This window comes from Lagopus leucura, unplaced genomic scaffold (genome assembly GCF_019238085.1).
Source record: "Lagopus leucura isolate 7727_CA_CO unplaced genomic scaffold, USGS_WTPT01 Super-Scaffold_100012, whole genome shotgun sequence".
Classification (NCBI taxonomy): Eukaryota; Metazoa; Chordata; class Aves; order Galliformes; family Phasianidae; genus Lagopus; species Lagopus leucura.
The window spans coordinates 10,389,929-10,414,116 of record NW_024962267.1 but is presented as its reverse complement, the minus strand read 5'-3'; the positions used below and the strand labels follow the sequence as shown (position 1 = coordinate 10,414,116).

Below are 24,188 nucleotides of genomic sequence, written 5' to 3'. Positions count from 1 at the left end.
CAAGTCCCTGGACATATTGTCCTGCTTAAGATCTTCCTTGGGCATTGGCCTGGAGCAGCCACAATGCTTGCAGGTTTAGAAGCACAAGGCAATGGAAAGGACAAAAAGGAGGGTTTCCTTTGCTCAATCCCCAGCTCATGCTCTTGCAAAAGGATAACTGGCACCAAGTTTGGTCCACATGACTTGGGGAAACAAAGTCCTGCAGACATGGATCAAATGCTCTAACTCCCATTGATCTCTAGCCAGAGAATCTCTATAAAGGTCCTATTGTTCAGGGAGATGAACTGCTCTGGGAGGGAGCACTACTAATACTCTTCACAGAGGCAGATGCTACTGTATCAGAGGTTGGTAGAGATTTTTCTGTTATTTGTCTAATTGCAAAGTTATATCTAAGATTTCTTTCACTTTCCTTTTAATGCTCTTAAATGCAAATCTGAGAAGATCTAGTTGTTTTGTTGTCAAAGACATGCAGTCTGGAAGTTCCATGTACTTATTTCCCGTCCTCAGGTGCACTTCTGCCTTCAGCCAGTTACCAGTAGAGAAGAGCAAATGGGGATGCAGTGATCAGATTTCTAAGGCACAAAAGTTAAAGCTAAGTTTGAGATTGTGACAGCAAGCAGCCACAAGCATAGGAACTCAATTAGCCTGAAAGACAACTATCTCATTATCTTTCCTAAAATGATATAAATACGTAAGAATATAAAATTTTAAAATAAACTCTCTCTCTATTGACTGTCTAGATGACTGAATTTCACTGCTCAATTTCTTTAAACACCCACTTTAGTATTTATTTATTCTAAGCGTGAAGCAGCTACGATAATTAGACTGTCAGATTTGGTAAGTTAATGAGGAGTCACTGGAGTGGAAGGTTTTGCATTTGTGAGATTGCTGAAGGAGAGAAGCTTCGTGCCTTTGCTCTATCTCTTTTTTCTTTTTCTTTTTTTTCCTCCTCTGCTGGGTGGGAAGGAGAGAGCTTGGCAGCGGGTAGATCCATTTGAATCCTTTTGATTAGTGGATTGCACTACTGTTCTACCAAGTAATATTTTGCTGGTTGCTCCATAAAAACAAAAAGAAAAAAGAAAAACCACAGATGAGATTTCTAGAGAAGGAAGCCTAGATTAAAGAAATCCTTTTCCAAAAAATTCAGGAGAAAAGGAGATGTGAACAACAGGATCCTGAATTAGTTTGAAGGAGAGTATTAGGAAGGTAGCTCAGTGTAAGAAAAGGACTATTTTGCAGCTTTCTCCTTAACCTGTTCTTTTTGTTTGTTTGTTTGTTGTTTTGTTTTGTTTTCCAAAGAACAATCAGTGCTCTCAGTTCCAGCAGTGAGACTGCAACCTGAAATCTGTGACCTGTTTACTTCTTATCATAAAGGACATCTCTCAGAAGGTTCAAGCAAGTTTTGGTAAGAAGTAGAAATAACTGGCTACTTCTTGGGTAAGCATGTGGTTGCCACTATGAAAGATGCTGCCATCATTCTCTAGCATATGAATTCTTTTATGCATTGAAGGTGGAAAAACGACCAATATCTATAGCTGGACCACCACATCCCAGGCTGAGGACAAAATGCCAAATCTTCTCACATTCAGAAAGAAGAGGTCAGCAAGCCAGTGGCCCCCAGTGCACAATGCACAGTGGTATCGTGGGAGGTCTGGGTTTGTTTTGTCACGTTCTCAAATCTCAGACCAGTGCCCTTTCCTCTGATGCCTCCCCAGTCAAAATATGGTTTCATTTCCACATTGCTTAAAGTGACCAAATTGCTTTGTTTGCCTTTGTCTATGTCTATTGAATTCACATTTTATAGCTTACTTGTTATGATTTAACACACAATGGAATTTGCTCACTGAAGTACCAGAAATGACAAAGAGCTCTACCCAGGGGAGAAAAGAGCAATGTTGCAATGGATGTTATGGCAATGTGTATTCTTCCATTGGAGTGATGAAACCATAGCTCCACCTTTCTTGGGTTCAGCCCGTGTCATCACATCCTGCCACAGCAAGCCACTGAGCAGCAAACTGGAGTTTGTCATTGGAGTTTTTTTCTCTCAGAACTCCATATAACACTGTGGCTTGAAGCAGACATTTGGGTGTTTCTGATGTGATTTGGTTACTCTGCCACATGTCATACTTTGATTTCATCTATATCACTGTATGAGCACAATGTTGGACTAATGTCACAAAATTGACCTGCCTAATTTTGTGATAAAACAGCTTCCTGTGCATGTGCCAGAACCTGAGCCGACCTAGGAGAAATCCCTCAGGTTTGTAACATTCATGGTTTTAATTGACCTGTACTTTAGTATGAGTCAGTTTAAAACATTATGTCTTTGTTGCCCATCTCTTCTTATGTTTTAATAAAAATTATTTAAAAATAAAAGAAGTTCTGTTATTTATGTACATTAACTATATTGTATATTTCATATGCACCCAAGGCAATTCCTCTTCACTCAATGCAGCTCAGGCAAACGAAAAAGCTGGACATCCAGGATTTAAAATGTTGTTCCAGCACCAACATTTATCTCCTTTTTATTACAGAAAACCTCTATTAACAAAAGATCACTTAACATCACTGAAAGAAATTACACGAAAATACCCTTTTCATATATCCTGTCTCTTTGCTTTTTTTGTGCATTTGCTAGCAGCAAATGTCCAGTCAGTGTCACCAGCTGAGCCTGTGCTTACAGGGCAGACATGGAAGCTGGTCTTGAGGCCAAATTAACTTGACTTACTGTCTGCAACTTAGCTGTGATATCAGGACAAATCTCAGCTATACTCCTGTGCTTCTAAATGCATGTAGATGGTATTTACTGCTGTGAGGTCAGACCCCAGCCCCCAGTGCCTGGTTACAACCTTGCTCAACCCCATCTGTCCTCGTCATGTGGACAACGGCAGACAGGACAGCCTTCAGTACTTCTGAGAAGGAGCCAACATTGTGGCCAGACTGGATTTTGGTGGCAGCCTGGATTCATTCCCAGCTCACCTGCTTGGCTAAGGGCAGACAGGGTGGCTGTTCCCTCTCTGTGATCAGAGAAAAACTAATCCTGCCATAAAAATGGCTGTCAGTTCTGGTAAGGCTTCTCGGACAGCTCACTTGAGGAGGGCACACATGCTTCAGTGTTTACTGACTTAGCTCTGGCCAATTTAACCTGATTTTGATGACACTTCACAAACACAAGATTTAAAACAGTGAAACTATGAAAAAAGTAGGAGATTCTCTTCAGTGATTTGGTTGGTTGGTTGGTTTTGTTTTGGTTTTGTTTTTAATATTAACCTGGCTTCAAAGTGATGGTGTCCCTTTTTTTAAGCTGCTTACAAAACATATTAAACAAGCTTAAATGTCAGCTCAGGTTTTCTTCTTCTGCAGTTAACTACAAGAAGACATTCTGTAAGTGATGTTTTTCAGATTATCAAACTTTTTTTTCCTGGATTTGGACAGGCAAGCAAAGTTAAAAATGAAACAATAATTTTTTTGTCATTTTAATAGGCTACCAATGGAAAGCAGGGGTTCTGTGTGCTTTTTCAAATCCAATCAGAGGTAGATAGGCATCTAAGGCTCAACAGCCTCACGCTGGTGCATGAGAGAATGGAATTTCCTGGGAACATAATGAAACTGGCTAGCCTTCTTTCATTGGCTAACCTGAGTTAAGTTATAAAAATAGACAAAACCAAATAACTAAACATACCAGGCTCAATCCTGAATCCATGGGCCCTGAGCCACACAGCAAGAGACAAAACATCATCACAGTCTCTTCCTTGTTCTCCTTCTGGTTTCAGGAAGGGACCAGATAGTGCCAGGCATCTATCCCAGGATGACATACACTCCATGCCAATACATCATCTATCTTCTACTCTATTCCACCTTTTCCCCTCTATCTGCTGAGAAGAAATGTATGGATTGTTGGAATCTGCTTGCTTTCTCATACAAAGAGAAAGGAAAGTAACTGAAGTCACTGGCCCTGCAGAATATTTGGAATTAGGACTTATTTGTCCTTCTGATTCAGAACTTAGGCCAAATGCTAACAGAATTCCTTTGCAACAGGAGTAGATTCTATACTCCATTTCAACAAAGACCTTTGAAATAACTTTTCATATTGATGAAATGAGGCAAAATCTTTGCAGGTGTAAAACAAGGGCAGAGTCTGGTCCAGAGTGGCTCATTTCTTAAAATCACCTTTCAGCAGAAGAGAACAAAAGCGTGCAGATGCCCTGCCTGTTGTTTTTCAGAAAGCAATGTCAGAAAGATTGACTTGGCAATGAAGATGTAACAGCATAGTCTGAACACTGGACTTGCAGAATAAATGCAGCCATGTGTCAGTTAATAGAGAGATCCCTGGACCCAAAGATCGTTGTACAAACAGGACAGATGGGGACTGACAATTGAAAGAATGTAGAGGCTGATCCAAGGCTTACAGAAACCTGTCATTCTTTGGGTTTGCCTACAATCTACTTCAACAAAAGAGCTCCTGAGGGAAGGAGGGGATTAGTCAAAAGTTGAGTAAGTCTCCAGGGAAGATGGCTTCTTGGATAAAGTTGTCAACAAAAGGAATTGTTTAAGACTATTTGTTATAATTTCCTAGAGGGAGCTTCTGCCACTGCTAACAGGATTACCAGCATACTGGTTCCACACCAGCAGAGCATTAGACATATGCATTGCAGACTGGCTGCTTAGAGCTGAATTCAGGGGTCTTCTTATACTGGGTCTCAAGTGTGTGCAGGTGCTGGTGAGCAGAGGGGAGATGGCAAAGAATTAAGATGAAGACAAACACAGGCCATTTTTGGTCCAGCTGTTGCAGAGTCCTGGCTCATTAATGAGTTACCAGGGTGTTTTAATCTCCTTGATCTCAAGGGGTGCTGACAGGCTATGAGAAGGAAAACTAATTTGAGGTGAGTGCTGATCAGGATACATGGGGAAATGTGCAGGAGCTCTTTCCCAGCTATAGTTACTGTAAAATTCTTCATATAATTTGTATTGGAAGAATCAGAAATACAACTCACGGCATTCATGAGCTTGGTCGAGGTGGTTGGTCTCAGTTATCTGGGATACTTTCTCTTATTTTCGGTCCTTAGAAGTCAGATGCCTCACTGTAATCTCACAGCAGATCTGGGAGCAAAAAAAAAAAGAATACAAAGACAGATCGTTATGGTGTAGGCATGCAAACTTTCTTGAGTATTTCTTACTCATCTGAATAGTGTCACTGGCAGGACTGGGGCAACTTCTCTGATCAAGAATTATGCAGGGCATTGAGGTATTAGGACGAAACCTGTTACGGAGCTATGACAAGGCACTGGAGAAGTAGATGGCAGCCACAGAAAGAGATGGAAGAGTCATTTAGGGTTAAAGGAGCTACAGTTCCTCTGAGTGCTGACTAAGCACTGCAGATACAAACAGAAAGCAGCACAGCTGTTTATGTCCCCCTCTGCCCTCGCTGTATACATAATTGCAGAGGAAAAAGGCATATAGGCTAGCTGCAGGTATTGCTCAGTTAAGAAGACAATTAGTATTCCTTATGTTATTGTTAGAGACCTCAATAGTCTGTGCTTTGATAAAAAAGCCAGCTACGTTCAAAAAGTTCTTCCAGCTCTAGATTGTGTGGATCCATGTCTACCAAACACCAAGCACTCAAAGTGAGTACGGATGCCCGACCTCACTTTGAAACACTGAAGAGAATCTTGTGTCAGTATCAGGGCCTTATGCATTTTATTTGTTTTGCAATTAATATTACAGTGACCTCACAGCTGTATAAACAGAATCTGACTAGAGCCTATAGAGTTCTACTTGGGCACGTATCTCTGTGTCAGCTTCCTACATGCAGGTTTATTTGTGCAGAGAAGAGCAACTGGAATCTCTTTCAAAGCAAAGCAACAACTCTTAAGCACATAAGCACTGGCTGCTGCATTGCAAAATGCTACAAATGTCTTTTAAAAGTGAATCTGTGTTGGCAAGAAATAGCTCTCCAATTCTGAGCTACATTGCACTGTAATACACATGTTCAGAGAGTCTATAAATGATGCCCAGCTTGGGACAGGGAAATTTGCATTCTTTTTGCTCTTTTGGGGTTGGCAGAGAAGAGCAGTGAAGATGCAACACTTATAATGCCTGTCATGGTTATGGCTGGATGTCTACTTCAAATTGAGAGACATTGAAGAACAGTTCAATAAACGTTAAATGAAATGTTTTTGTTTTGCAAGGGCAGTAAGTGATCTAATGATGGGAACAGATGCACTTTCCTCACGGTGCCTAGAATGGCTTTGTTTTTACATTGCAGCAACTCCCATAATAAACGAAGCTCTTACGCTAAATTGCCAAAGGGCCAAATGATACCTGATACCTTTGTATCTGGAGGACAGGAAAGCCAGGAAGACGCTGGCAGAGCAGAAGGATACGCTGCAACCCAGCACTCTTCATCTGCTCATGAACAACAACAACATCTGAGGGCCAGTGCCTTAAATACATCAGACCAGAGAGACGATTGCCCCAGAACCATCCGCCTCACATACTAACAGTCTACTGTTTACATCAGGAGTGTTCACTTCAGCAGATTCTCCATCCCCTGGCTTGCCCAATCTCAAGCACAACAGCTCTCAGAGAAAATGGATGTTGTGTTGTAACAAGTCAGGAAGAGAGAACAAGAAACACACCTGGATCCATGGATCAAGTTAGCACCATCCAAAATGTGGTCATTATTCCCCATTTCTCTACCTGCTTGTACTGCCACAGTCTTTCACTTTTGCTCTTTGGTGCTTTCCCAAGCCCTAGACGAGCTGACTTAACTTACTAAACAGGTGGAAAATGATTCACTCTTTTGGTGGGTTAGTCTTTCATTGCTTTAATGAACTGAATCAGATTACAAAGGAGTCAGACAAGTACTACAGCTCATGCACGGCTAAATGTGGAGTGGGAAAGGAGGAGCAATGAAAGGCCATGAAGTTCTGAACCTTATCTCCAACCTGCCCACATCCAGTTGAGATGTAGCTGGGCACCCCCTGACCCATCTGGATGTTTCACATTCTGTTTTGAGGTAATGACTGAACAGGTTCTGGTGAGTTAGCGCTCAGTACTGCTATGATATATGTGGGCTTGTCACAAATCTTCGTGTCGGCTGGTGAAGACCTCACAAAAAATCCCAGACATTGGTAAAGACTGACCTTTCCTTTTTCCAGAACAAACTCCTCTTGGCAGATGTAGGATGCCTTGGTAAAGCAGGTAAGAGTTTGTAAGTGCAAGTAAATGGAGATTTTTGTTCTCGAGGGTCTTCAAGCTGTTTCTTCTCACCACCTAATAAAAAATTGAAAACAAATCTGAGATTTTGGAGAAATCCTCTAATTCAGAGAACATCGTCTTTTATGTAAAGAGAGTTTAACAGCAGACTTAAATATTTGCTTTAAAAATATCCTGAACTAAATGCAATAACTTCTTTCCCAGGCCAAGAATCTGTTTTACTTCGGGTCAGAGCAGGTCTGTTGGCCAAATTACACATCCCCAAGAAAAAATCAGAGAGCTTTAATACTGGGAGAAGCCTGTCTGTAGTGGCACAAGTGGGCAATGCTCTTTAAAGGGGGAAAAAAAATCCCCCGCACAACCCAGAATTGCATTTGGGGAGCACAGATGAAAGCCCTGATGTGGGTCATGTGACAGGTGTCACTTCAGTAATGATATTGGGGCAGAGATAAAAGTCCTCGCCGGCTGGTCATGTGACAGCGCTTCATTACTCTCACAGCAGGTGGTCGGAGAGTCTCAATGCTTTTATTTTTTTATTATTTTTTAATTTTTTTTTATTCTGTGATAATGAGAAAATGTTTAAACTTCCATCCCTGTGTTTAAACAGACCTTCATGCTGACAGCAGCAGGAGATCCCTTGATCAGCTGTCAGATTGGAAAGTGCAATTTTTCTGGAAAGTAAACAGCGTGTTTGCCAGTTGGAAATCATTTTCTGTTTGTTGGGACTGCGAGTGGCAGAGTGATGGAGCCGTGTCACTGCGTCTGACAGCTCGGGAGCGGGGAATAGAGAAGAGCCTGAAAAATGTTTTTTAGACTCTGCCTCTGATAGCAGCAGCCTGAGATTTCTGACACTTCCCTATTGTTATTGTGTGAAAAAAACATCGTTTATGGATTGCTTCTGAAACTTCTGAAGCAGCGGCACCGCAGCAGCATGAATACGTGGGACCTTCTAAAAGAAGCTCCTGCATTTTAATAAAAACTTTCAGAGGAGAAAAACAAACGGGAGGCACAAAGAAGTGAGCAGGCGTGGGGACACGTGGCGGTGAAGGTGGCCAGATCCCATCCTCCATCGGCAAGGAAAAACGAAAAAGTCCTCTTCTATTAGAAAATGTTTCACGTCTGATGTCACACAAGCTCAGGGAAGTCAGCAGAGGTTTCAGGTGAGATGAAGAAGGGAAATGTTGGTCCCAGGATGATGCCAGCAGCCCCGGGGCTGACCAGGCCCGGCTGCAGGCAGAGTGCAGATTACACCCTTCTTCCTGAGCAGCTGGGACCCAGCTACGTGCACTTCACAGGTTAACCACTTTTATTTTGGTTCCTATTAGACAAGTATCTTCTCAAACTTATTCTCACAAGGAACAGGAGATACGGATATAATGCACATAATTTTAATTAAAATTAAGGTTTGAATGTGCATATGCAGTGGCATACAAAGCATTTTTCCTATGCAGACATAGACAACATCTCAAATGCAGAATCAACAAATCAACCCGATTTCAACACTGGGTAAGTTAATTACTCAGAGCATGAGTTGGATCACGTATTAGATATTTGCAGCAATTACGTTACGTGGAGCCTTGGTAGTCTCCCAACCAACGCTTCCCTCTGAGGGCTGTGCCACAGAGTCCCACAGGTGTGTTCTCCCTCTTTGTGAAGTTCCCCATTAAAAGCTTCCTGCGTATCACTTGTCAGGAAGATTTGCCTCATTAGAGAAGAAGGCTTGATGCCCTAGTGCCATCTCACTTGTCCCACCCTGAGCTGGTGCTCCGCTTCCAGCTCCACACTGTGCGCAGCTCTGGACCCCAGGTCTGTGGAGCCCCGTCTCAGAGCTCAGGCAGGGCTGGATGATCAGCAAAAATGATCCCAAGCAAAAAGATCAGATCCGAATCTGGCCCTTTGTTAGCAGTCATTAAAAAACATAGCACTTTTAATAGGAGCTTATTCAATTAGCAGACTAACAGGCTCCATCAGATAAGCAGGGGATTTCCCTGGGAATCTGAGTCACTATGGCACATAATGCTGAAGCTGCTCCAAGCCGTATGATTAACCCTCTTTGCACTGAACCAGATGAAGAGACCAGATCTCAGGAAAGGGTTCATTCCCGGCTTCCTAAGGGAAAAGGAAAAGCTCTCTGCTCTGCCTGCACACCCCAAAATGTGCCAGTGCTGAGTGTGACTCACACAGGCGGAAGGAACCCAGAGGATCATGGCACCAAACTGTAAGTGCTGCAGACAGGAGACTTGCCTGATCTCCGATAAACACGCTGACATTTGGCAGCCTGACAGCTTCACAGTTCTATAAGAGGCTTCCTAATTAGAGCCTGGGTGAGAAATAATCCACAACTTGAAGTTTGTCTCCAGCTTCCTCGCTGTACTTTTTTTTCTCCTTTTCTGTGCGCTTTCTCCCATTTCAGTGTTTTCTCTCACACATTCTCAACACATCCCCTCCCTGCAGGTGGAAGCTGTTTGAAACACCAGGCAGGACGAAGGTTAATTTTTGCCTGTCCTCTCGGCTCAGAACAACTCTCAACAAAAGCACCTCTCTTGCATTCCAGTGTTGCCCTTGAAAGAGACTGGGAGATAGCACAGGGAGAGGACAGGACATGTGGAAGTTTATAATGAGGCAAAGCACAACCAGACTGGAAGAAAACCAAAGCAGTTCCATTCATTCCTAGTAAGACTTGTAGGGTAAACCTAGTGCTCCTAGCAGCGGAAGAATGGGGACTCTGGGTCAGGATCCAGCCTTGCATTTCACTTTGCTCCTGTTGCCCAGCTCCGCAGCAGCTGGCCCCAAACAGTGCATTGCAACAACTCAAATGTCAGCTGCAGCCAGGTTCTGAATGCAGCACTGCCCTTAGGACTTAAAGTACAATGATGCTGCCACATCACAGCACAACATTGGCCCTGCTGGTCTTACAGTGAAGTACATCTTTTAGAGACATGAACTGTTACAAGGGCAGATCTTTAAAAGCTAAATCACATTCCAGTCCTTTACTCCATCACAGCCACGTTCACCAAGTAGTTCCAGAAAAACGTCAAATGCAATAACCTCTGTATGTGAGATCACATTAACAAGCAACATCTGCTAGGACAAGTATAACTCTTCTACTCTATTTACTGCTTAGGGGGATATTTGCTGACAAGGGGGTCGTTTGTCCTCTGTTTGTATTCCAATGTCTCTTCCAGAGTAACAGGATGGGTCGCAAAGTTGTTCAAAGACAACAATCAGTGTGCACTCTGCAATAGCTGGGATACAAACACAGAATCCACTTTATGCTGGAGGGTTGCTCCTATCTGCTACTCTCTTCAATTAACACAATATTGCCTGGATAGCCATGAGAAACAGGCAGAAATTTGGGATTCTCCACACACATTCCACAGTACAGTTATATGTTACCACCATTCTTGACAATGGTATGGGACATACAGATATGTAACTACCAGCTCTTTCTAAAGCAAAGAGAGTTCATTCACATTTTGAAGCTATTTCCAAGACAGGCATGTTTATTGCTGAGATATACTGGAAGATTGGTCTTATCCAGAGGAATCAAGGCTCCCTGAGGAGTGTGCCCTTTTGAGGTTTCCATTTGTGGGCTTTGTCATAATTGCCAATGACCAAATAAGTGTTTCATATGCTGCAGGTGTCTGTGAGAGAAAATATGGACTACACCTCAGTAATGGGGAGAACAACCCTACATGAGGACTGGAAAAGTCTGCAAAGTTGTTCTCATCTGTAACGCCTGTACTTTTAAGATACTGAGGCTGAGAAAATTGTCAGTTAAACTGGTATTTCCAACAAACAGGCGTCTGAGAAGTAAGCAGAGCTGGTCCCTGAGGTTCTAACAAATTCCCTGAATAGACTGTAGCTGTGTGTTTTGTACCACTCCTTTCCATAAAATGAAGCATGGATTGGTACACTCTATTTATAGAGCGCAACCCTCCCACTTGCTCAGAGAACCCCTGAAGCTGAGGGAGATGAAGTTGCGTTTGCAGCTTGACACAGCCTCCAGGGTCCATGTAGCATCATATTAAAATTCTGCCTTGCAGCACAGTAGAAGACTTGGGGAAAAAATGTATGAAGTTGTTCTGGACTCAAGATATCTGGCCCCATGCCAACCTAGATATTCTGTGTGATATATCAGTATAGATATGAAGAAGGAAGATGTGGGGAAAAACTCTCTGGAAGGCTGATGGCAGGAGACAAGGCAGGACTGGGGTGGGCAGCTTGCCTTCGGGTCCCTGCCCTGGGGTACTGCCTTTCTGTCACTGCAGCACGGCACTGGGGCCAGAAGAGCGGCATCTTGCACATGACTGAGCGCTCGATATGAACTATTTTAAAATTCAGGTGAATCAGCCACCAGGAAGATTAGTGAGGTGACAGTGCAGTACCACAGGGGAGAAGAAAAACATTGATACTTTTCAATTAAACTCCACTTTTTCAGAATTTCGGTCACTTAAATCCATTTTAGACTAAGTCCTGCAATACAAGCTGGCAGCCTGAAGGAATTAATTAATATATACATAGACAGAAAGAGAGGCATTCACCCAAATTAGATATAGTGGTTTTGTTTCTCTTTTGGTTTTTGTTGGTTTGTGTTTTGTTTTTAATTTTGATGGTTTCAGATGTTTAAAAGGAAATTTAAAATAAACAAACGAAATCCAGTTGAAAATTTGGCAAGGGCTGAACCCTTTGGGATGAATTTTCCCAGGAGAAGCACAGATCTCTGATAAGAGACAGAAAAGACGCCGCATTTCGCAGCTGCAATGCAGATCTGTGGCCCCTCTGGGAACTCGCACAGTCTAAACAGGGATTTCTTCAGTTTAAATGCCAGATTCGCTGGGTTCCCAGTGGAACTCCAGAGGGGCATTACCTAGGAAATGGGCACATTTAATCCAATCCATCATTAATGCAGAGAACAGTCTTAATATTTTTGAAAATCAAAAACACGCATTATGAAAAGGTTCTTAATGTCTTCCATAGATTAAATATCACATACTTCCCTAGACAGCTGGGCTGCAGTTTGTTTATGATATACGGGTCCTCCTGCATCTGTATGTAAGCAAGTGAGAGCTGGAAAGGTGGCCTGATTGGGCAATTTCCTGAAGGATGTGCTGGAAAGTTTTGTTGTTTGGTAGCCACAGGTGCAAAAGGAAAATAAAAGCTTTGAGCAGTGTGGTCTAACTTTGATTTCAGCCTTCTCACTGGTAGCAGTTGTTTTATTTTCTTTGTGGAACTTTCCCCACTAATGAAATCTGAGGCTACTTTACATTTTGACTGGAATTAAAATCAAGAGGATGAAGAGATTCTATGGCTACTGAAAAGAATGACTGAGTTCATTCCCATGTGACAGTACTATCAAAGCCAGCTTTCCCCCTAATGAATCTGGGAATAATCCTTGCAAGATAAATGCAGTGCTGTTACATCTGTCTCTGAGTAGTGCCTGTGTGGATGTTGTAGAGCCATGAGGGAGAGGCACAAGCCTGCATCCTGCAAGCACTGAAATGCCGTGAGGCGAGCTATACCATGCTGCTCTGGGTGCTGCTGAGGTCTGCTCACCTGACTGTCTCTGCCGTACACAAAACCATCTCAAAAGCCAGTCAGCTGGACACAGACTTGAAATTCAAGACTTTGTTCAGCTGAAAGCATGCAGTCTGCAAGAGATGCTGTTCCCACTGCAGATTCCATGCAGAAAGAGCCAGGAGGCAAGCCTGAAGGCAGCGGCGAGGCCCCATGCTCTGGGCTGTGTCTGAAGCTCCTGCAGGCAGAACAAGGAGACTGCTGTGGGGCTGGGTGTGAAAGCGAGCTGAGACCCCAGGAAAGCAGCAGCCCAGCCTGCAGAGAAAGGCCCATCACTGCTTGGGCAGTGAATGCAGACAGACCACGAACCCCACTATGTTCTCAAAGAGCTGCCCGCTCGTGCCAGGCTGCAGCACAGCCAGCGTGGGGGGCAGGTTCTGCTCCGGTTGGTACCACTTGGGAAGAACTCTCGGCCTGGAGGGCAGCAAACTGTGAGCAGATGGTGCCTCAGACAGCTGGGGAGCAGGTGACCCGTAAGGGATGCCCCGAAGTCCAGGCCAGGGGAAAACATCCCCTGAATGTGGCCCCACTTGTTCTGCCCCGTCCCTGCACAGCAAGTATGGCTAGATGGAGAACCTGTCAGTTTTCATCAGTGAGGGAGATGGGAGATGGAACGTGGCCTCATTGTGCACATGTTGCCCACCTCCACCATGGCTCTGGATGAAGATGGAAGGACTGTGGGTCAAAGAAGCCCATCACTGGTGTCTCTGCAGGCAATGCTCATGCAGGGAAGAGCACGGTGCTATGAGCACCTGACAAACCAGGAGCACTCTCAGCCCTTCCCCCAGCAGTACCCACAGTCCTGGCTGCTGGCACTGAGGAGGAAAGGCGAGCCTCAGGCAGATGTGCAAACCCTCAGCAAAGCTGCCGTGTTTGCCAAGCATCCAAAGCACTTTCAGGAGTCTGAATGTATCCTTCACTGCCAGTCTAACTGCAGCTCTAATGAGATTTGAAGCAAGCCATTTCTTCTAAACAATGGCACTACCTCATTCTAACCCATTTAGATGATAATCTGCTCTTCCAGATATTAATATTTTCATATTAATGTAGATCCTTTTATCCCTGTAGCTTAGCACTGGGTTCTGATTTATTAATAGCTGGCTCCCTCCGGACCGGGGGAGCAGGATGCTGCATTGTGATGAGCTTAACAACTCACTGCTCCCCATTAGTAAATCACAGACCAGCACTTCAGATTTGCAGAGAGAATTGGGCTCATCCCTTGAAGCATCTCAGTCCTGTTGTGCAAAACTCCTGACTAACAATTGCTCTTAAACGAGCCAAGTGCTCTGACCCAGGTTCAGCCCACTCAACTGAACTTTTAACAGTATTTCAGGGTGTGAGGGCAAGAGCAGAGCTAACAAATTTCCCTGGCTTTCTCATCAAATGGTGCTGGGGCACTTTTCTGGAGGCACCAGCAATATAACACCCAGAATTAATGTATTTATTATTTTAGAAGAGCTCATGTTTTTTTAATGTCTCCCAGTTTGAAGGAAGGGTTGAAAGTAAGGGCAGCCTATTTGCATTGTGAATAAAGTTATCTGGCTCCTCCGCCCCCAGGAATATGCAGAAATAAATGCCTTCTAATGAACCCTGGGGGGCTGAAGCTTTGATATGGATCTTGCCGGGGGTAGAGTGGACGGGAGAAGTTCTCGCTAGACTGAAACCCAGCGTGGCATGAGGGTAGGCAGCCTTCCTCAGAGAGAGAGGGAAGGAAATTGGATTATCTTGCTAGCAGTTGGTGTTTTTCTGTCTCCAAGAACTTACAGAGGAGAGGCCCCAGTTGGGAAGTTAAATTCAGCCCTCTGCAAACAATGCTGTTTTTTTCCTCATCTGAATAAAAGAAATGTGCCTGTCCAGGTTCTGCAAACTTGATTCTCTTGCTCTGGCTGGATGCAGAGCAGGTGGGCAGGTAAAGAAGAAAAACTGCAAGATTTGAATGTTGGTTTGGTGTCTGTTGAAAGTGTTCCCTGTATGTGTTTGTAAACAGATTACTCTCTGAATGTGACATCTGGCTTTGAAGGAGCTCCCACAGCAGGCAGAATCACAGCAGTACACACTTCAGTTCCCTCAGACAAATCTATTGTAGGACAAGGCTTTGCAGTTTACAGCACACCAAATAAGCACAAAAAAAAAAAAAAAAAAAAAAAAGCAGCTGAAACCCCTTAATAGAGACAATCTGGTTAAATGGGTTGCTTTCTGGGAACAAATTGTTGAATAAAAAGAACACCCTGGCAATGGGAAAGTTTTCTGCGTTGCCAAGAGGTTCCATAAAAAGACCATTTTACAGTGTTAACCCATTCACTGTATAGCCAGAGCTTAGCACAGAGCACCCCATGCTGCCTGGGAGGCAGCAGCACAGAGAGATGAAATACAGCAGCCACTGACAAGAATGCTGTGCAGCATCCAGGGTGCACATGAGGGTGGGATGGTGCCGTGGGGACGCCACAGATGATGCCAGCCCAAGCAGCTCTTCCCTCAGGGTGCAGACACAGTGGTATCCTAACAGAGGGGACAACAGTGGGGTGCTGAGCAAGTTCCTGGGTGCATGGGATGTGACAAAGAAGAGACGAAGAGAGATGCTGGATTTCTGTCCTCTTCCACAGGAGAAGGACAAAAAATAAATGACCCTGGAAGATAACTTGGATGGATATGAAGTGCTGCTACTGTTGCTTCTCAGTGCCAAGATGCCACACCAGTAAGGCTCACAGGGTTGCAGCACCCTTATGGCCGCATCCTGGCTCTGTCAACACCAACTTTCAGGCTGGCAGTGTGAGTCCCTGCTCCACGCTCCACTCAGGGCTGAGAACACACCCAGAAAACCACATGAGGAAGCCTGGGCTGCCATGCCGCACATGGGCTAGCTTTAGCACCCGCCACTTCAGTACCAAAAGGTGTAATGGAATTTTAATGACCACAGATGGCCACAGCTTCTGTTCTATGTCTACCTGAACCCTCATCCCCAAATCACCCCCACACCACCACCATGGTCCCCTCCCAACATGCTGGGACAGGGCAGCGTGCCCCCAGTGCTGCTTCTGCTCCACCTGGGTTTCCCTACCAGCAAAGACCACAGTAACCGCATGTAAATACAGGCAGCAGAAAACTCTGTAGGTGAATGCAGAGTAGAACAATGCAATCCACCTCCTTCAGAACATTCCAAATATGTGTCCTCAGGGTCTCAAAGACACACATTAGCTGGAACACTTTGGTTTTGTACTAGAAGATTAGATTCCTACATTTTTTCCACAGGCAAAGGAAGCATGCCCAGGTTACAGTTCTTAGCAACCGTGCACATTCACTGGAAGTAGTGGCCAGATGTTGGCAAGCAGAGAGTGAGGAAAAGCGCGTACTATTTTTTCATTTAAGTATATAGGAAAATGGATCCTCCTACCCAGCTGTGAGCCTTTCCAGAATACATCCTGGAGTACAGCTGATGTATGTGCCTCCCACAGCTCGCAGGGTTTGATGCTGTTCCAGGCGCGCTTCATGGGGAGTATTCCATTCAAAATAATTATCAACTTGAATAGAGTATAAGTACCAATCTATGCGAAAGCCACTTTGGCTGCTGCCTGGGAATAGATTACAAAGCACATTTGGCTATTGTGTGCATGCTTGTAAATTTTAAAGTGCTGGGTGAGATCTGAGTCTGGAGACCATCAGAGTATCTGGAGAGCAGTAATGAAATGTGGAACCCAAATCTTTTTGCTTCTTTGTCCCAGAGGAGTCCCAGTCTCTATTTGGGAAAACTCACCACAGCTTCAGTAAATCCTAATAAATCTTACAGAGCTCCAGATTTCGGGATCCCACACAGGAAAAACCTGCTCCCAGACCCTCATCTCCCATCTTGGTTACATTAATTTCTCCTTGTGGTCATACCTTGACATCTATAATGCTCCACCTCCAGCCCAGACAGATCAGAGCAGCTCAGATCTGACTCATGCAGCACTGCCACCACATTGCTTTCTCTACATCCTTCCACTGCAGCACTCCACCACACCACAGCACACAACTTTCAAGCTCTCATCCCGATTCTTCTTATTTACCTGCCAGATTTTTTTCTCCACTGCCAGTAGTACGCTCCTCCAAGGCTAGATGCCTGTTTGCCTCATTTGCTTGCATTCCCCACAGCTGCCTTCCTGCTTTCTTCACCCCTCAGGACAGGCCTGTCTGTGAAGGTCTGAACAGTACTGCCTTGGCTAGACCCTTCCTCAGTACAAACACTCTTTGCAGTGGATGTAACAATCTGCCTAAATCAGTCCCCGGCCTCTATCCTTCACCATCTCCGTGGTTTTCTCTGAGAGGAACAAGGACAGGGGTTTCTGAGGTGCACCTCAGTGTAACAGATGAGACAACATTCCATGTAGTATGAGCACACAGCAGGAGCAGGTTTGAGGGGTGCCCTACTGTGCTCTGGATGCTCTGCCAGCCAAGGTACAAATGTGCATTTGCCTTGTATGGTAGAGGTATGCAGTCTGGGCCACAGAGCTCTGACATTTAGGCTGGGGTTTGAGTATGAAATAAATCTAACTTAGTGGTTCCCCATATTAGATCAAAAATGCCACAGCCTTATGACATGGAGCACAGATCCAGCCTGAGCTTGCTTTGCCAAGTGCATTTAGAAAATGCGTTTAGAAAATCTAGACATGTTAGTCTGAATACTCTTAAAAAGTTCAGACCAATCAGTTTCACAAGGAGGGCACTGCAGCAGGCCATGTATACCCACCTATGGCAGCCCACTCTTCCTGCCAGCTCAGGTACGGGCTGCCCATCACAACCAGTCCATAGCTGACATAACAGCACAGTGTTGCACACACTCTGCACTGCGTGCTCAGGCTGCTTTGACAGAGATGCCATTGTGTGTCCACAACCAACCCAGGTGAAATGGAGTCTGCCGGATGCTCTGTTAGTGCCCAGACCCACAGTGCTGGTGAAACACGGGCCTTCAAAGTGCTGGAGGACACTTTCCTCTTGGACACAGCAAAATTCTCTGTGTTTGCAGCTGCGTGGTTCATCCTGCTGCAAAGATCTCATCAAAAACTGAAGCAAGGGATGTTGTGTGGACAGCAGACAACTCCGGGACTCCATTAAGGACATTGGAGGGGGCAGCAGATAGCACTGCCAGCCATCCTTCTGAGATGAACACTCTCACAGGCAAAGATTGACTGCACTAAAGCGCATCCCATACTGTGAGCGAAATTGCACTGCCTGCAATAAAAGTGACTGGTAGCCAGTCACAAACACAGCCCAGCCTAAGAGTTCAAATGTTTCCTGCATGTGGAAACAAGCAAAAAGCGGCATGAGGTGCTAAATCCCAAGCATGTTGGAGTCAGTGGGATGGGTGGCTCAGGGGGTGCCAGGGGCATGGGGTGCTCCTTCTCCATCCCTGCAGTCCTGGGGTGGGCTGCACAGCTACAGAGAGCGCTCGTGGACACAGAGGAGGGAAGGGGTTAACCGGATTCGAGTACCCCCCCCCCACCTCCGTTGAACTCATTGATTCATTTTCTCTGTTCCTATTTCTTTCTCTCACTTTCTTCTTCTCTCTCTTGCAGACTGATTAAAAACTCTTTGAGTTTGAAGGTTTTTGTGTCAAAACAGCTCAGCTGCCAGCTGGGTGCCAAGCGGTGAATATTCATGGTATTTAAATGTGGCGGTGCGGTAGGGGCTAAAGGACGGGCTAGTTAGCTCTTTTTAGATGGAGATTAGCTGCCTCTTTGCTCCTAATCACCGCTGTTGTTGAAATATTACAGCTTCTGTTACAACTGTTAATGTCCTAAATGAAGAACAGGCTCCTCTGAATAACATCAAACATGGAATGGTCACTTCCAATTTCAGCCTGTTTCTCTCCTCTTCGCTAACGCGGGTTTCCGTTTGCAGCTGGAGGCAGCCAAGGGCCCCGCAGCGCCGCCTTCAAGCCCCGGGCAGAGTCCGCGAGAGCCCGGGAGTCCGTGCCGGGGCTGCGTGCTGCGGGGGCCGGCAGCTGCCACGGGGCTCTTTTACCTCGTGAGGCGGCTGCTCGCAGTCAGTACCGGCCGCAAGGCGATCCGTGCGAACCGAGCTTTCAGAGTCCTGTGCTGTAACTGAGGGCCTTGTTCGCAGCCCGACACGGGAGGGAGGTAAACGGGCTTTTTCTTGCACCTAGGAAGGGTCTGTGCGAGTGCGCTCCGGGGCCCATCTCCGCAGCGATGAGCAGGAGGCACAGTGCCCCATTGCTCCCGGCGCTGGTATTTGCAGGGGTCAGGAGGCAAACCGCAGCGCTCGGCCCCACCAGGAATATTACTGACGGTGAGGTAAGCTGGCAGCCCCCGCCTGGGCTTCACTCAGATAAAACTCCCACTGAAGCCAGAGGCTGAATAACATTCGTGATGGGGCGGCGTGAGTTGGTCCTTTCACGGCGGTACCTGGAGGAAAGCCTCACGGAAAATACTTTGCAGCAAAAACTGCCCAGATGTCCGACGCCTGTTTGGCCATTTGGAAGCTCTCTGCGTTCATCCCCCAGACCTGCCTGCCGCTACCAGGAGCATGCCTGGCAGTGTGACGGAGAGGAGGGAAAGCCCATGTGTGGTCCTCGGGCTCTGGCAAGAAACAGCAGAGCAGAACACCAGGCTATTGATTGTGTGTTTGCTTTAAAAACAACCTAAGTGCATTCCTGAAGCAAGGCTGGTCTGGAAGCCTAAATAAAATAATATTCTTCAGCCTTGAAAACCGACACTAGGCTTCAGTGACTGCTTTAAAGTCCCGTCCCCTAGACTAGGGCCTGCACATTTCCTCAGCTCGTCTACACACAAAAATGGTGCTACTTTTACTAGGCTAGGGTAGCTAAAGCAACACATCTCTGCCCTCTCCATCCCTTCCTCTTTCCCTGCACGAGCACTGCTTACAAAGCACATTTGGTATCACCGCATCTAACAGAGCTAGTGCTAGCATTACTGTTTTGGTAGCAAAACATCACATCTGTAAGCAAGCTCGGACTGTCTCAGAGGGAATGCACAGAGCAAACCTATGGGAAAAGGCAAGGATGCATCAAAAGAGGCCTGATGCATCTTTCTGCTGGCTGGATTTACATGCTGCATTCTACAGGACACAAATGACTCCATCTGAGATAGTCAGGGGCTTCTACAACATTCACAGGGCAGCACAGTACCTGGTTAAAATGTGTGCACATTATTTACAACGTATGGACAGATCAACAAAATTCAGATCTTCCACAGTGTCAGCAAATGGACAGAAACTGCATGTTAGCTAGGCTTACTGAAAAACAAGAACAACAAAACAACGACCAACGGAAAGCTACAGTGCACTCATATATACTAATAACAGTAGAACACTGGAAATGTGAGTTTCCATCAGTGGTAACAGAATGTGTCTGGCCCCTTAAAATTCTTGCCTCCCCGGAGAATTGCATTGAGTAACATTGAGTTTCTGAAAAAAAAAAACCCCCAAAAAAACACCCAACCATTTTTTTTCTGCAAGATATACATATATTCCTTTCTGGCAGAACATCAGGACTATTGATTGCGACAGATTGCGTTTGTAATTCAAGATGCTTGTGGGCTATGCAGTTGCAGAGGAAAACCAATGTGATTTCTCACTGGTACATTTGTAAGGGCAGCCTGCATTAGACAATCATAATAGTAACAATGAGAGCAACAAACTCTTAGCTTCTGTCTCAAGATTTTCCTGCATCACCCCCATTAGCAATCAAAGTGAACAGCTTCCTGAGGCTCTAAATGCAGTATTTAAAGCTTCACCAATTTTAATATTCTCAGTAATGATATCAAAGATTTCAGGTGTTGAAGTTAAGATGACCAGAATTGCATTACATTTTCCCTTGAACAGTGGTTGCTTCCTTCTTTCTAAGTAAATCTGATGGTACTTAGTTCAGACTTCTGGAGGAATTAAAAACAAATGACAGATATGCTTCCAGCAGGCAGCAGTTTGAAAACACAGCACCAAATACATCAATAGTCCCCGTCTGTTCTTTGACATACTGGAGTTCCTCTTGCCTTCTGAAGATAGTTTTCTTCAAATCTGTTCACCTCTCACAGATTCTGAGCTCCAAAGTTGTATGAAATGGGAATATTCCCAGTGCAGGCATAACTGAAGCTGCAAAGTTGCACAGCTGAACAGCTAGAAATGCATGTAACCTCCTTCTCATCCATGCAGTAATTTGAGAGATATTCACATGTGAGCACTGTTAGCCAGCAAAACTGAAGGCAGTAGCACAGTGCAGTCCTTGCTGTGGGGTTGGGAGCCCTATGCCTAAAGGGTGGGCCACATCAGGGAGCTTTGCTCCAAAAGGAGTGTGTCTGCTGAGCACGGTGGTTGGGTAACCTGACTCAGGACAGGAAAAAAGGAGAAGGGCTCTCTAGGTGAAAAGGGAACTTGTTGAATGGGCACACTTTTCAAGGGTGGACAGCGAGTCACATCCAGCATTGCTACTGGATGTGTTTCAGGAAAGAAACAAAATGGCAGCCTACACTGACAGTAAGGGCTGGAACTCCTTTCCCTTCTCGCACCAGTGGTCACAGAGCAAAAACCATCTAGTTGCTCAGATGTCCTTCCTGACAGAGAAGGAGAACATACAGAATCAGGCGTACTTCATACTACAAACCTCTTTGGTTTGTAACTCTTCATTGAGGGTGGCTGAAGCTGGCTTCTCACCTAATGACTACAGGCAAAATGAACCGAACAAGCATGACCATCTTGTCCTTTTGCTGCCATGCAATCTCACCTGTCCCCACTTTCTAGCTCATCCAAACCTCTCTCCTGTGATTGCCTTCCCCCACTTCATTACAAGGGTCACATCTTCCTTCACTTCAGGACTTCATCTGCTGACCCCATGCCCTGCTCAGCCTTCCCCTTCATGCTCCCTAGCTCCCTTTGTGTCTTTTCAGCTCCCAGTCTTTATCATGCTGATCTCTCCTCCCCACTTTTGAGCCACAAAGCCTTCCCCACCTCCTCCAGGGGCACCACTTCTGGAAGCAATCCGTTCTCATCACGAGTATCTCTGTTATCTCACACCTCTGGTGTGTTTGCTTCACCTGCCTTGAAGTGATTAGGGGAAGACTAGTTTGCAGGTCAATGTCCAACTTTGATTTATGAAGTGATTGATTAACGAGGATTTTTGTGTGCCTGCTTCATGGAGGATAAGCAGGATGTGCACCACCACAGACCTTCACTATCAGCAAGCTGTGTTAGGTCCCTCCCGTCTCCTGGTAGCCCAAGTAACCAAGCTAAGAAGCCTTTCATGCCTTGTTTGACTGGGAGGTAGATGGCTTCTCTTCTTACTCTGAAGTTTGCTTTGAACTGGGCATCCTGGGCCCTGCACACTGCTCGGGGTCATCCTCAGGCTCATTGGTCTGGAGCAGACCCCAGCTCAGCGGAGAGGACTTGTGCGGAGGTCCTGAGCTCAGGAGGAGCATGGTACTCCTGCTCTGGCCAGATGGAGGCTACACAAATTAATGTTTCCAATAATTCACCTCCACCAGATGGGGATTTTCTTCCCTTTATCACTTTGTACGTATTTCCTGTTGGCTTTTTGACATGCACCCCAGCACAGCCTAAGCAAGGCTGAGGTGAATGCTTCCTTGGTCTCACTTATCTGAGATCCCAGAAAGGACTTTTTTAGATCAGAGTGCATAAAATGTGCACTTCTGTCTCATCCATTCGCCAAGATAAGGTCACAGACCACCTTAAAAGGTCCAGCCTGTGAAAAGGAGGTATAGCAGTGATTGAAGACCTCCCAGGCCAGCAGCTGCCCACTTGCTGTCTCTGCTTGAGCCCTCCCGCCTGGCCTATGCCAGTGTCTAGCCGGCGCACCTGAGGAGAATGATTCTCCATCTCCATTTTCATCTTGCTCTTTCTTTCTGTTGATCAGATCTCCGTTTGATTACTTTCTGAAGTTATCATTCCCAGTATTTAGTAAATATTATTATATCTCATTATGGTTTTCCTCATTAAAATGTTCTGCATTTTCATAGAGGGGGGCTGACTTCTCAAGGCACTGCATTGCTGTTGATTTGTCAGGGAGCATCAAGCACAAGAAGCTGAATACAGTCTGGGTTCTTTTCACAAAACTGCAGGCCAACTTTCCTCCAGACCAGCAAAGTCCCTGCATGCCCCCTCTCCCAGATGGACCCCTGGTAAGGCTCTGTGAGGAGCTCTGAGTGGAGCATCACTTCCAGCCCTGCACTGTGTAATGGCACAGCCCCCTGAAGCAGACCCAGCTTCAGGATCTAAGCCCTAGGCAGGATTAATTACCCAGTAAGCAGCTTGTTAGAAGCAATGCTGGCACGCAGATAAGGGAACTGTAATGGAGTCAGCCAATTAACCAGCCGATGGTGCTGAACTAAATGTGACCCCATCGTTAATTGTGGTTGTTTCTTAGCAGTTTTCTCATCGTATTTGGTACTCAGAAGAGGGGAGTGTGAGAGAGCTGGTCCAGGTGCTTAATTTATTTCTGCTCACAAACAGGAATCATGGGATACAAACTTCATGACAATCGCATGGCAGAGCTTTAAATCTTCCTACACCTACTCCTCCTGAAAGAGAGGGGAGATGAAAGTCCTGGAAAAGCAGAAAAGAAGGCCTCCTCACAGTCTTCAGCAGAGTAAACAGCTGTCTGATATAATGAAGCCTTCTTAGTGCAGTTTACCTGAAGGTAAATTTCCTGCGTGAGCAGTGTGAGAGGAATTCCTCTCTGCTGCTGCACTGCCCGTGGCCCAGCTGCACCGTGCAGAATGGAGCCGGCGCTCTCAAAGCAAGTTGACATGAAAAGCTCAGAATGGCCTCAAGCTACAGCTGTGGATCTGGCTCCAGACTTCCCCTCAGTTCAGAGGTGTTTGAATTTCAGCCCCTTGCCTTTGAGCCTTTGAGCCAGATGGAAAATCCAGGAATGAGTTTCCTTAAAGTTCAAGAGGGTTCAAGAGGTTTTGCTTTAAATCCATCTCTGGGGATGACCTAAAGCAGTCCAGTGATGCAGAACAAAGGTCTGTCTTCTTGTGACTGCTCCCCAAAAGGAAACGGTTGAACCATTCTTTGTTAGGAATTAATCTCACATGCTCCTCAATAGCTAACCCTTCCTGGAGTAGGGCTGTGATGAAAGAGGACCAATCACAAGAACGGGTACGTTAATTGCTAAGTGTGGACTTGCTTCCTGGAGGAAGCTGAGCCTGCACTCATCTACCCACAACCAGACCTGTAAGTGCATCTGACAATACCAGGTGTGGACTTCAAATTCAACTCTTTCTGCATCCCATCTGGCAGCAGCAAATGTGGCACAAAACACAGGAGAGGAACAGAACAGAGATTCTCCCACCTTTCTGTAGTCTGGAGTACAGGAGCTTCCAGAGCTGGAGGTTGTATCTACACCCTTGATCTTAGCAGCCCTTTAC

General features: G+C 45.5%; 2 protein-coding genes and 1 long non-coding RNA gene across 4 annotated transcripts in view; 1 reads left to right on the top strand and 2 right to left on the bottom strand.

Moving 5' to 3' along the window:
- The window catches only part of CDK15 (cyclin dependent kinase 15), a 33,988-nt gene extending 31,660 nt beyond the window's left edge, over positions 1-2,328 (top strand). Inside the window, exon 13 of the mRNA XM_042874286.1 lies at positions 1,300-2,328. Within this exon, the coding sequence (XP_042730220.1) occupies positions 1,300-1,409 (110 nt within the window). The 3' untranslated portion in view covers positions 1,410-2,328. The remainder of the gene's footprint in view (positions 1-1,299) is intronic.
- The window catches only part of ALS2 (alsin Rho guanine nucleotide exchange factor ALS2), a 75,288-nt gene extending 70,235 nt beyond the window's left edge, over positions 1-5,053 (bottom strand). For both annotated transcript variants that reach the window (XM_042874279.1, XM_042874283.1), the window contains exon 1: positions 4,995-5,053. The gene's annotated coding sequence lies outside the window, so the exon portion shown is untranslated. The remainder of the gene's footprint in view (positions 1-4,994) is intronic.
- Positions 5,047-24,188, bottom strand: part of LOC122181686 — a 37,395-nt gene continuing 18,253 nt past the window's right edge. The window contains exons 2-3 of the long non-coding RNA XR_006179542.1: positions 7,146-7,275; positions 5,047-5,100 (exon numbers count right to left, since the gene is read on the bottom strand). This is a non-coding gene — a long non-coding RNA (uncharacterized LOC122181686). The remainder of the gene's footprint in view (positions 5,101-7,145; positions 7,276-24,188) is intronic.